At 45.5% G+C, this 12,998-nt stretch overlaps 1 protein-coding gene across 1 annotated transcript; it reads right to left on the minus strand.

Moving 5' to 3' along the window:
* Positions 1–5,516: 5,516 nt before the first annotated feature.
* Positions 5,517–11,157, minus strand: LOC144143313 (uncharacterized). Its single transcript, XM_077675085.1, has 4 exons — positions 10,568–11,157; positions 9,411–9,687; positions 5,868–6,087; positions 5,517–5,639 (listed from the first exon to the last, which is right to left on the minus strand). The coding sequence occupies exons 1-4, from the start codon at positions 10,657–10,659 to the stop codon at positions 5,554–5,556; spliced, it is 675 nt and encodes a 224-aa protein (XP_077531211.1). The 5' UTR covers positions 10,660–11,157; the 3' UTR covers positions 5,517–5,553.
* Positions 11,158–12,998: the final 1,841 nt, after the last annotated feature.

Below are 12,998 nucleotides of genomic sequence, written 5' to 3' on the forward strand. Positions count from 1 at the left end.
TAAGGAACTGTACTAACTCGTCATCTAATCCCTGGAGTTTCAACATTCTCCACAGCCGTTCTCTGTTTACGTTGTCATATGCCCCTTTAATGTCTAAGAACGTAATCCATAGTGGTCTATTCTGTGCTTTCGCAATTTCAATGCATTGCGTTATCACGAACAGATTGTCATCCAGTCGCCTGTCTTGTCTAAATCCATTCTGCAGTTCCCCAAGTATTTCATTTTCTTCCATCCATGCTTGAATTTCTGATTTTATCGCCTGCATTACGAATCTATACACCACCGACGTTACTGTGAGTGGTCTGTATGACTCAATACTGGCTTTGTCTCCTCTGCCTTTATATATTAAATTCATCCTACTTTCTAACCAGTCCTCTGGTACTTGTTTGGTTTCTATTACCTTATCTATTGCCCTCATAAACGATTCCTTACTTTTAGGTCCAAGTAGGTTTATCAGTTGCATTGGTATTCCGTCCGGGCCCACTGCTGTCTGAGGGGAAACCTTTTGCTCTGCTTTTTTCCAATCAAGGTTGCTCAAACTTATTTGACGTGTGTGACGTGTGTGCCACTTCTTTCATCATTATTCCAGGTTCGCAAAGCAGAAGCAACACCTTTCAACCGCACTCTACTAACTCGACAACCATCCGCTTACAGCACAGACTATTTTCGTTCACAGGCGTTGCTATCGCAACCCAAACCGGCTACAATAGGCTTGCTGTGCTTCCTGAAGGACACAGGCTCGTTTAAACCGTTGCAGAGGCACCACACGCGTGCGTTGAGCTTCGTTCGCCCATTTTGTCTGTTTACTTGCTTTGTTTTAACAGCGGAGCTGTTGTACAAGCCGTGAGTTCACCATTGCAGGAAAAAATACCAAGGAAATGACGAGCGCTCGTGAGCGCGGTCCTCGCGGAGACCGCCGAGTCCCCGGCTCACGCAGTGTCCTTGGCAAAAAAAAAAAAAAATCCAGCGCTGTCGTCAAGCGCTACCGCGCATGTAATGCTTGCCATGAGGAACATGACGACATCGATGCATATGATGATGACTATGACTAGCACGCTGCAAAGCAACGACGGAACATGTAAATAAACAATTTCAAACTTGTACAAATGCGGCGTGACGTGTCATTCAGTGCTCACGTATAAATAAATCCTGAAGCTTCGATATGATTCAAGCCTTGCGAGACTTAGTGCAAGCTTCGTCAGTTGAGCTGGTGAAAGTCTAGAATGCTGAGAAGAAGGAGGAGGAGGAGGAGGAGAATAATAATAATAATAATAATAATAATAATAAGAAGAAGAAGAAGAAGAAGAAGAAGAAGAAGAAGAAGAAGAAGAAGAAGAAGAAGAAGAAGGAGGAGGAGGAGGAGGAGGAGGAGGAGGAGGAGGGAAACTTTATTTTGTGATCAGAATAAAAGAAAGTTAGGGCCTGTGGCCCTCGGCACAGGTTCAGTTTCCATTCCGGGACCCGATTGGTCAAGGCTGCCGCTCTCGCCCGTTGAGCTAGAGTCCTTTGAGGCTCCTAGAGTCCCCGAGCAATTGAGCAGGGCTGCCTCCCATGCCTCTCTGGTAGGAGAAGGGTTGGAGGATAACTCAGGGTTGCTCTGATACCATGTGGAAGGTGTCGGACACCTCCCTACAGTGGAGACACCGCCCATCTGTTTTAGGGTCGAAATTCTTTGCTACTGCAGGGCACGTAAATGTGTTCGTCTGCAGGCACCGCAGTATTGGCTCATTGACTTTGCTCAGACCCTTTGCAGGGGCTGGGAAAAATCGGCGGTTATCGCCGTAATGTTTAACGACTTTGCATCCACCACTCACCGCGAAGAAGACGAGGATGTCTTCGATGCATATGACGACGATTACTAGCACTGTAACTATATACAAATAAACAATGATAGTGAAATTTAACTATGTGTCCGGCAATGCTCACCAACAACAGCTTCGCCCTCGAAGCCTGCGCGTGAGTGCAAGCTTCCCTGAATATTTCATGCCTTCTTTTGGGTCCATGGTCTTGCCTTTGCACTTACCTCTTCTATTTCTTTCTTTTTGTTGTTCATTCCCTCATCCTTATTTTATGTGCCATGTCTTTCTCCTTCAATCCCCCTTTCCCCTTACGCTTTTCTGGGAAACCTCTGGGCCATTGCTGTACTGTCTTTTCCTTCCTTCCTTCCTTTTCGGGAGAGTGACCGCAGTGGAGCTGAGTGTCTTAGGGCTAAGAGTGAGCAAGTACTCAAATTGAAGTGCCCATTTAAGAAGAAATTGGCGTCAAACTAGAAATCGTCCTAGGGGCATCTATGTCACGAAGGCAACTAAACACCATGTGGGACGCCTAAGCACACCATATGATGTAATGAAAGCAAACTTCCCTCTTTTCCACTTTCTTCCCCTAGGGTAGCATGTCGGCGAACTGATGTCGGCAAACGCGTCAGCGTTTTCCTCTGTAATAGAGCTCTCTCTCTCTCTCTCTCTCTCTCTCTCTCTCTCTCTCTCTCTCTCTCTCTCTCTCTCTCTCTCTCTCTCTCTCTCTCTCTCTCTCTCTCTCTCTCTCTCTCTCTCTCTCTCTCTCTATCTATCTATCTATCTATCTATCTATCTATCTATCAAATCTTTCTCTCTCTCTCAGTCATGAGAGAGAGAGAGAGCCTTCGTATTCGAAGGCGTAACTAAGTAGGTTAAGTGATTTATTTTGTGGAGAGGTTGGAAGCCAAAGGCTACTCCCTTGCAATGAATGAAGGGTCATAAACCAATTCGGAAAGTCACTAATTTACGACAAGAACGTTTGTGAGGTCTAGTTGGTGTTCATGACATGACATCCTGTGTCCGTATTCCACGGGTTAATATTTTAAGAGGGTATCCAACTCATTTAAAGCCCCAAAAAACCGTATTCTGAAGGCCAGCCTTAGGCCATGGCCCTATCGTTGCTGGACACACCATTCTTTGGATAGCTACTGGCAGTTTGTTGAACAGTTCACGCCTAACACGGGAACAATATTTTCCTCAGGCTGACCGTATGAACAGAATGGTAAGCTCTCACAGTTAATTTTGGACAGAAAGGAATGGTATATGCGACGCAACAGTGTTTCCACACTTTGCGGCAGATCCGCGTTCAATCGGAACTATAAGGCAGGGCATATTGTGTACGGCAAGGAGCGCTGCGTTTCATCCTAAAACCGCGCCTCGGCCGACCTCTGCACACACAGCTCACGTACGATGCTCCTCATATCATCAGCGAAATGAGGAAGGACCAGTTCGTCTCCATGGTCGTGCTCCTGTTTTTGTAGTTCGTCTGCTTTCTCATTTACTGGCAAGCCGCTATGGTTAGGCAAAGACTGGAAATCTACATCTTCATGACATATGAAAATGTCGTAACTTGGAATTGCGTAACTGGTATACCTGTATTGTGTGCGCCGTCATGCAGCATTTGTCTTCAACGACATCATCTTATTTTCCCCTTTGCGTCTTTTTTTTTTTTCTCCGTGACTATGGCTGTGAGCCATTTCACCTTCCCTTGCTGGGACTAAATCCAGACTCAAAATCAGGTAGCCAGAATGTTGAGCTACACCAAGTGCCAATCAACCTCAAACTCATTCATTGAAGTCGCGTTCTGGGTACATGTGGACGACGTTGGTGCTTAAGGTGCAACGTTAGAGCTGCAATGTGGGCTACTTGTTTCCGGTTGTGAAACAACATTCTCTCCTTTTATACTTCACAACCGTAACTTCAAGCCTCGCGCGGGACATACTGGCGTTCGCTCCGCCTTTTACTTGATACTACTCGCGTGCGAACTGTTGGGGGTACCGCGTACGGTCGCAGGTTCCCGTAGCTGCCGCACGAGGGCGCTACTTTTACACGCCAAGCAAAAAGGATTTGAGTTGCCTCGAGAAGTGGCCCAGTGGCACATGCCTTTTCGTCAAGATTTTAAATTTGTCGTTCTAAACTGGCACCTTCACGATGAACCATGTGAGATATTGTACTGGGAGAGTCGCCGTACCGGCTTGAACATTCGTCAGCAGCTGGCGCTGTGGGTCATATTATCTTTGCGGGACGTTTAGTGTTTTATAAGGTTTTCCGAACACTTGAACTCTAATCTCTCTTCGACATAAATTCTTAAGAACCTGGAATAGGATGGCAGATAATGGGCATATTCACGCACAACAAACCACTGCCTCCCTTCAAACGCCCCTCAGTAATTAACGTTGAAGGATCGGATGAAAGGTCGAAGGGGTCTTGACTCTGCTCCCCGTTGTAATAGGCTAAATGCTCCTCTCTTTAACCAAAAAGGGGACCTTGACTACAGTACTCAAGACGGATGGTCGTGCGACATTTTCTCAACTTTCCCCTAATTTGCCCCTGTCTGCCGCGGGCGAAGGGCTTGTGATTGCAAGGAAAGACGATGCTGACAAACATTCGCCCTTGCGAACCACCGTTTAGGCCGTGTACACTCAAAGTCAAGTATGCATCAGAATGTATGACATATTTTTTATTTAGTAGCCTTTAGATGAGGGATAACAGTACGGTTCTTTGGGTGACCTAGTTATGGGTGACCTCATAACTTGCAAAGAATTCTTGAGTAATTGATTAAATGTAGCTTTAAGAAATGGCACATGCCCACGCAAGGCTTATATACGCAAGGCATAAGGCTTATAAGCCACAGCTGAGCTGTCATCACGTTTATATTGACGACGAAATAGGAGAATAATCGGCGCATATGAAAAAAAGACATTTGTTGATTTCGTGTTTAGTATACTCCGGTTTATTTTATTTTTTTTTTGTCAAAGAAATTTGTCCTGGCCTACTTCCAGGTCGCAATGCATTTCGTACGGGCGCAAGACTTTGCCGCCAGATGGAATTCCTGCCCTCTGCTGCGTGGCGCGGGCCCACGCGACGGCACTCCTCGCGCACTTGCACCGCACGCCGCCGTCGGTTTCACCGCCGGCTGCACTGACCTGGGCGGCCTCGGCCTCCTCGGCTGAAACTGGGGGAAGCAGGGCGGCGGTCCTACCACCATGGCTGGGGCCAAGCGTCCCCCCTTACAAAAATGATTGTTGAGTTTCATAAGAAATTTTGTTGAATTCACTCAACAAACATTGTTGAGTATCCAAAGAATTTCTGTTGAGATTGTGTTGAGGATTTGTTGAGTTTTTCAGGAAAAGTGGCCACCGTGGTTTCATTGATTTTCCGTTGAATTTCTTACGTCGAATTCCCATCGAGTTTCTGTTGCCTTTCCGTTGAGTCTCCACTGAATTTCGTATTGATATTTTGTCGAGGTTTTTATGAGTGCCCAATGTGTTTCTGTTGATATTTTGTTGAGATTTTTACGAGTGCCCCATGCGTTTCTGTTGATATGTTGTTGAGTTTTACACGAATGCTCAATGTGTTTCTGCTGCGATTTCTTTCAAAGGTTTTTGCGATCATTGTAGGTTGAACAAGAATCTACATTTTATCGCACCACCAATACACGAGTTTATGGTGTGGCAGTAGTGCAATGTCATGTGACTAAAAATTCTGCCTCATGCAGACATGCAAAAAGAAAAACAAGGTGTTCAGCGCGCACTTTTTACTTTATTTCCCGATTCAAAAGCGATGATAGGTTATTTTTTATGTAACCGGCGCTCACACCTGGAAACTTCTGGCCCGTGTAGCCTGCAAGAGATAGAATGAATTTATGATTTACTATAAGAAATGAAAACGTGTTCAGCAAGTTCTCAGAATTAGTAATAAAAGTGTGCAAAAATAGACACTTTCCCAAAAAGCATAAAAGGGATGCACTGATCTCACTGTGCACATGAAGAAAAACGGGTGATTAGCTACAAGTTGACAAAGATGACAGCTTTGTTCTTGGCACTCTAAATGCAAATCATGTGCACTCACCGACCACAGCCTTCACCCGCACCTGGTCCAACCCTGGCTTTGTAGGAGCGTCGCCCTGGGCTTTGCCTTTCCCTCCAAAGAGAGTTTTCCCCTTGAGCTCCTCCGGAGTGAAGACATGGCGCAAAAGAGCCCTGGCAAATTTGCCAGGGCCACTCGCACACGCATGCACCAGCTGATCCAGGTACCCCTTCTCAATTAGCACACCGCCCCCAATGTCAACCTGCGAGCAGAAAATAAAACCGAAACAGTTGAACCAACATGAACTCCAGGATCGAGACAATGAAGAGTTTGAGTACCCATGAACAATTTCTCAGAATATTACGGTAATTCATTTACAGATTTTGGCATTGATCCACTAAAAATTCTTTTCGAATAGATTTAATTTAAATGTATATTTTTAGTTTTTATGGGTGAACATGCATACCTCAACATGCTTTCGGCTTGTTTAAACAAGCGTTTCAAGAATTCATTAAAGTGTTTGCCAAGTGCCCACTGCAGTACACCGTGGGTGTATTGCTTTGTGGTAGAAAGGCCAAAAAAAACCATTTGGGTGCTGTTAGGTCAATCTGGATGAAAGGTTATGTGGCTAAAATAGTCAGATGGCTGTAATGCACACAAAGTAGGCAGTACGATGCCTTGCCCTGACTCATGCAACTATCCATAAAAAACTGACCTTTTTTTAGCACCCGATTCAGCAAAATAAAATGAGCAGACTGTTATTAATTTTTTAAATTATTTAAATTGAAAAGAGTGAACCCTAGTTACAACTAGGCCAATTTGCTCCTTCATTTTTTCATTGGCTAGAAGTGCACGAGGGTCATACGCGAAATGTGGTTTGCGGCGTGGTGCTAGCAGGAACTTTTTGTGTGGCTGGTGTTCTTTCTGCAGGATTGTGGGTTTGCGAATACCTTGTCGTAAGGGATACCCAGCATTGTTTTTGGTTCGAAATTCCGCACTGCGCTGTTCACGCCTCCTACAACCACAGACACGAAGCAGGCTGCACGATGAATGCTAGCACAGCGTGACAATTGGACAGGTGCGGACAGCAGCTCAGATAAGGTAATTTTGCACTGTCTGTGTCATCTCCACGCGCTGATTGCCTTATTTTTTTTTTCATTGCTTCAAATGACTGTGGCTCGAATAAGGAAAATTTATGCACTTAAAGCTGCAACGATATTTCATGTGGTGGTGGCGTGTGATAAGAGGCACTGTTTTTACTGTGCCCCCCCAGGCATGCTGCGCACTTCTTGAGGAGTACGAGAGTTTGAGAGGTGCTCTAGTGACAGTGTTCTGGTATGTTGAGCGCATGACCATCCTCCGCCTGAGCTTCCAATGCTGAGCGATTATGCACAGGATCTGGGTGGAAACGACTGCGAGGTAAGAGTGCAATAAAATTACATACAGTGGCGGTGACAGAGATTCTACCTGGGGGACAAAGATTTTCAAGTGTTTTCTTTTCAATGTAGATGAAGCATAAATTATAATTGATTGATTCTCGGGTTTAATGCACCAACGCTGCACAGACTGTGAGGTGAGCCATAGTAGAGGGCTCCGTATTAATTTTGACAACCTGCGCATCTTTACATGCGCCGAAATCTCAACCACATGGGCATATTTTATAGCAGACATGATAGACAAGAATTTCCATCCTGCACTGGGCGCCACCAATTCTTTCGGACTGCGGGGCGAGCAGACGACGCTGAGTCCCACGCTGTTGCTCCGTGCCATGCGTGAATATCAGACGCACCGAACGTCATCGAAAATCGGTGTCATTTATTTGTCATTTTAGCAGCAACAAGTTTAGCAGTGCCTAAGGAGAACGTTTAATTCTTCCAAGAGGTGTCCCGTTCGCCCATCAATTCTGTTCCTAACCCACTAAGGTGGCGGGCCCGTCCACACCACTTTGCCCTGACAGGCATTGCCTGTGAGGCCACGTTTCGTCCTGCCAGCAGGACGCCTGACCTTTTTATCCTCAATTGATGTTTATTTTCGGAATTCTGGGAAAATTGCCATCATTGCCTTTTACTTGGCGATGTTCAGAAGCTACTTGTCCGGGCAGGCGTGATTACGTCGTTACTGGCTGCACCAACAATCAGCGTAAGCACAAAGTGCTCATGCAAGAACCGTGCGAAGTGCACCATGACAAAACAAGTGTCTGCATGTGCGGAGTCTATTGGCTGCACAAATTTCCTGCGTCGCTTGAGTGTCACCGTAAATGGGTCGTTGCGCTAAATCGCAGACTTAGAGCCTGGCAAATTTGCCAGAATGAGCCCGGTGGTACGCTGCTTTTGGAAGCGCTGTTTAATCACCCTCATGCTCAATCCTTATCGCACGTTTCTGTTCTTTGGAGGTATGTTTGGTCCGTTTCATCGACGGGAAGCCATCGAAAATCAATCAGACACTTATGCTGCAGCTTGGGTACGCGAAAAATTCTCAAGTAACCCTTGTGAAAACCGTGCTGATATTCGAATGTAATATTATAAATAATTAGCAACTTGAGAGTGGGTGAAATGTTCCCTGCGTATGGTGCTTGTTAGGAAAATTTAATGGTGAAGTACCGTCCCTGATTTAAAGACTGGTGCTACCTCGGCTATCCTCCAATCACTGAGAATAGTGCCTGTCATGAGAGACTGCGAAAAAAGTGCCGACAAAATCTACAGACTGCGGTATGTACTGTCGGGAGCAAAAGTCTGGATTCCACGCGAGCGGCGGCCGAAATGCATTGCAGCGCCACCCTGCGAAAGCTCGCCTGCTGTCGAGACACCGGCTGTAGGGCCTATCTTAACTGCACGCATGTTCGTTTGCTCGCACGAGTCTGATACGCTTTTTGTTCACGGAAAGACCGAACGGTGTCGCTTCGGCCGTGTCTAGCATTTACGACTGGGCAATTCCGTCGGCGTGTAGCATTTGCGATACGGTCTCAGTGAGTGGCAGTAAGCGGCCACTGATGCGTTGAACGGGTAGTTTTTCGTCACTCTTTATCAGCGTTGCACATCGAAAGTAGTTGCTATCTGCGACTGCACCGCAAAACAATAGTCTCAAACTGGGTTAAGGAAGCGTGTCCCTTCGCGACTGCTTTTATCGAATGAATCGAACGAACATGCGTGCAGTTAAGATAGGCCCTACAGCCGGTGTCTCGCAGCAGGCGAGCTTTCGCAGGGTGGCGCTGCAATGCATTTCGGCCGCCGCTCGCGTGGAATCCAGACTTTTGCTCCCGACAGTACTTTTCGGTATAGTGTGATTAATAACAGTATGATCTGAAGTAGATAATATTGTAAGCTTACTTAAAATGGAAAGTAGTTCCACGCCAGTCTGTATTGCAAATTCAAAACCATATCGAAAATCCTAAATGTTTGCTTGGCTTGATTACATACGGATACTTGCTTCAAAGTCAGTTCAATTTCTATTCTTGCACTTTAGCCATTGGCCCCAGATTCGCTCTCAAAATGCACAACACTGCTTCATGAAACTTTCAAATAACCAGGGGCTAGAGCACTGCTAACAGGTATACATTATGACAGGTTCCAACATGAAATAACTAACCTGAAAGTACATAATCAGTGGGTGCACTGATGTGGCAGCGGTGCCTGGACCGATGCGTTGAGCAAATGCGCTGGCTTCTGAACGGGTGGTCCAAGCGGCCAGATGATGGATGAAGGATTGACTATTCCTGGCGGCAAAGCGTACCCAGCACCAAGGAAAGGCCAGGCAGTACTTGGGTACAGCAGGTGCAGTGTCAGTTGGCCACGGAGGGCCCTGGCAAAGCCTTTGAAACTGGACTGAAAGCCAGCCAGCCAACCCGGACAGCCAGCAGCAGCACCTGAAAGTGCATAATCTGTGAGTGTGGTGGCACTTGATGAAATACAAGAAAAGCACACACAAACCACGAATGCTTACATTAAGCAGATTATTAATCGTTAATGAGTAACCTCCAAGGCCCTAATAAGAACATTCCCGCAACACCCAAACTGAAATTTAGGTCAGAGTAATGTATTTATTAGGCACGCAGGTTCTGTGAGTGGGGTATGCCTGATATATGCAAAGCTCACTGCTATGCTAATTTGCATGGAACGCTTGCTAGCAGCCCATATGCATCGCTAGCTTTCAATCGGAACTGGTGTGTACTAGTTGAGGCTCCTCCATTTCAATGCCTAGCTTGCCTTTGCAAGTTCGATTCTCCAATATAAATAGAGTTGAGTGGGCAGGCGCCCCTGCGAGACCACGCGCGCGCATTTCACCTTCAATTTCCACGTATGTGAATGTGAGCTTCACGAGTACGGCACGCATACCACGACGCATATCGCGGCCCGAAGACCACGAGACGGGTCGCGACGGCGGCAGCCGGTCTCGCGAGCGTAATAGCTGCGAAGCGCACTGCACGGAATTAACAGTCGCCGCAAAGGCACTGTTTGAGAGACACATAACAAACAAACGCCCCGGTGTTTAAGAGCCTTGAGTGATGTCAAATAATTAGCTGCCGCGTTCTACAGCGCGAGCATCGCAACAAAGGTCTAGCTTCAGCGTAAATTGATGCTGACGGCTGCGGAAACGGTAGACTGGTAAATCCAAGGCGCCAAACAAGTATGCTATATCGCATAGGCTCTGAGAGCAAATGAGATGGGGGTCTACGGAATAACTGGCCCATAAGCACCAGAACTCGTTCCGAACAAGAACAGAAAAACAAAAAAATGCGTACTCACCCCAGCAGAAACGACGTTTCCCGCCAAAAATCCTTCTTCACGCTCGTCTTGCCCTTCAAGGACACCGACACTTTGTTCGGACGCAATGTCATCCACCTTTGACGCGCGATGATCGTTGAGGCGATGATCGTCACCCTATAAAGCTTTTATAACTATGATTTAAGCTTGAAATAGATAAAACTGAACAAATCGCCCCAGCTACCACTCCGCACAAAACCAACTCCATAAACAAACACACAAAAAGGGAGTGATAGTTGCCAGACTGCAATAGCAGCATTTCTGTGTTTGACGAAAATTGTGTTATTGGTAATTAACTTCCTGCTTTTAAAGTATTAAAAGTGTTTATAACTTGAATTTGAGGTTTTTAAACGCAAAAGCGAATAACAGTAAACTAACTGACATATATACTTAAATTGTAAAGGTTTTAAAGTTAGTTTTGGTTTTGTTTTCACGGCGGGTTTCTCTACAGAGGAGGTGCGAGAAAACGAACTACTTTGGGTTTAGGAAGAGGGTGGCAAACGTCGGTGTGATTGAAAGCAAGGAACAGGCGCTTACTATGGTTTTAAAAAAGAAGAGGTAATAAAACCTTCATAAGGAAAAAAAAAAAAACATCCAACGAGGATTTGAACTGCGGACCCTCAAAACACTAATCGAAGACGCAACCACTCGGCCATACACGCGGGACTTCAGCCAGTGTCTAAAATGATTGTATAACTACGTAAGCCGGCAATGAAAATTGTCGTTTGTGTCTAGTCAATGCTGCATTTTTGGAATTCTGGCAGTTCTAACGCTTGTTTCTCACGCACCGATCTTGCAGACGAGGTCACATTGTTAGTACTCCGAGCGATTGAGCCGGAGCTCCCTTATTTGACTCAAGCAAAGCTATCGCAGGTCACCCGCGATCTTTTCTTCGCAGGCCACGGTAGCCACGAAGGAAATGGCATGCGCCGTTGGAATTGTGGCCGTTGTGGCGTTGGTAACGCTTGTTTGTCACGCACCGATCTTGCAGACAAGCAACATCGCGCTAAAACTACAAGCGATGTCACTCCTGGCATGTCAGGCGCATACAGCAGCGAAAACCTCTGAGTTTGTAACAAGTTGGGGATAATGCAAGGCAATATTAAAGAGACCGAAGCATGTGGTGGCGGCGACGTAATAAGTGCAGCAAACAGGTACTGTGGGCGGCAGCGACGAGCGAAAAAGATGTAACATGGGCCGCCCCCGCCGGCCTGCGCAGAAATGGAAACACGCAATCGAAAAAAACTGTCCGGCCGATTCAGTTTGTTGTTGACGAAGAGCAACCGAGGCTTCAGCAACAAACGATTGTGCTTGCCGTGGTATGAGTCAAAGCATATCTTGACATCGTTGTCGTTATGCTATCGTCCGTCTAGAAGGGAAAAATCAGAACGCAAACGTTTTCGTCTAGCGTCTATACCAGATATAGACGCTGCTGTTTAATGATATCTGGAGACAAATTTTTAGCTAATGGTGAAGCAGCGGATATTTTGTAGTATGGACAAGTGAATTTTATGGGTTAACTGAATGGCTGAAATTGAAATATGCACTCTAGAAACATTGATAAAACAACAGTATAAACAAGAATTTGAATTTTGTTCGATCACACTGAAAGTGCAAGTTATCAGAGTTTGTACTGTACTTTACCTTGTGCTGTATCTTGTACTTTGTATGCTTCCAATGCTGACAAGGCAGAACATATATTGTCTGCGAGATGTTACACAAAGCATCAGACATGACGCGCTGATTTGTGCGATATGTGACATGTTGTAAGAATACCTTGAAGACATGTTGCAGAATGTCTAGGACTCATCGTTGAAATCTTTATATCATGAACATGTTGTTGATCTTCGACATGTTGTTTGACTCTTTACGATATCAGACCTTTATAATCTTGCAGTATATCGACATCTAGTAGAAGTCCTTATCATTAAAGACATGTCGTTATACTTATTCGACAAGTCGTTGAAATCTTTGCGATATTGGACCTTCATGATGTTGAGGACAACGAAATGTCGTTGAATTCATAAGGTGTCGACAACATGCCGTAAAAGTTATGTGATTTTCGTTGAAATCTTTGTGATATTGAAGACATCTCGAAATCGTTATGATATCATGCATGTCGTATGGATATGTTGCCATATGTACAAGAAAGCGCTGAGAGTTGCATTGTGAAAGCTGGCTACCGGTACAAAATGCAACTTCCTTGAAAAATGCAACTTATTTAATACACTCACACTGCACAAAAATATGCTAAGATGCTGCCTAATTAGGCTCATACATCCAGGACAGTGGGTATTAAAGTTTTAGTGCACGTGGCTGTCCATGTCGAAGAAGCATGCAGATAGTATTTGGCATCAGTTGCTGATGACTTGCCCACAAATAATCACCATGAGTCACTGAAAATACAACAAAA

This window comes from Haemaphysalis longicornis, unplaced genomic scaffold (genome assembly GCF_048455015.1).
Source record: "Haemaphysalis longicornis isolate Haplotype H1 unplaced genomic scaffold, Haemaphysalis longicornis Haplotype H1 scaffold_1, whole genome shotgun sequence".
Classification (NCBI taxonomy): Eukaryota; Metazoa; Arthropoda; class Arachnida; order Ixodida; family Ixodidae; genus Haemaphysalis; species Haemaphysalis longicornis.

Bases quoted from the DNA above. Each gene is read 5' to 3' on its own strand.
- LOC144143313 (XM_077675085.1), bottom strand. From the start codon at position 10,659: ATGACATTGCGTCCGAACAAAGTGTCGGTGTCCTTGAAGGGCAAGACG. The intron at 9,688-10,567 runs GTGAGTACGCAT...ATGCACTTTCAG, and splicing joins GAAACGTCGTTTCTGCTGGG to GTGCTGCTGCTGGCTGTCCG. The intron at 6,088-9,410 runs GTTAGTTATTTC...TTCTGCTCGCAG, and splicing joins CACTGATTATGTACTTTCAG to GTTGACATTGGGGGCGGTGT.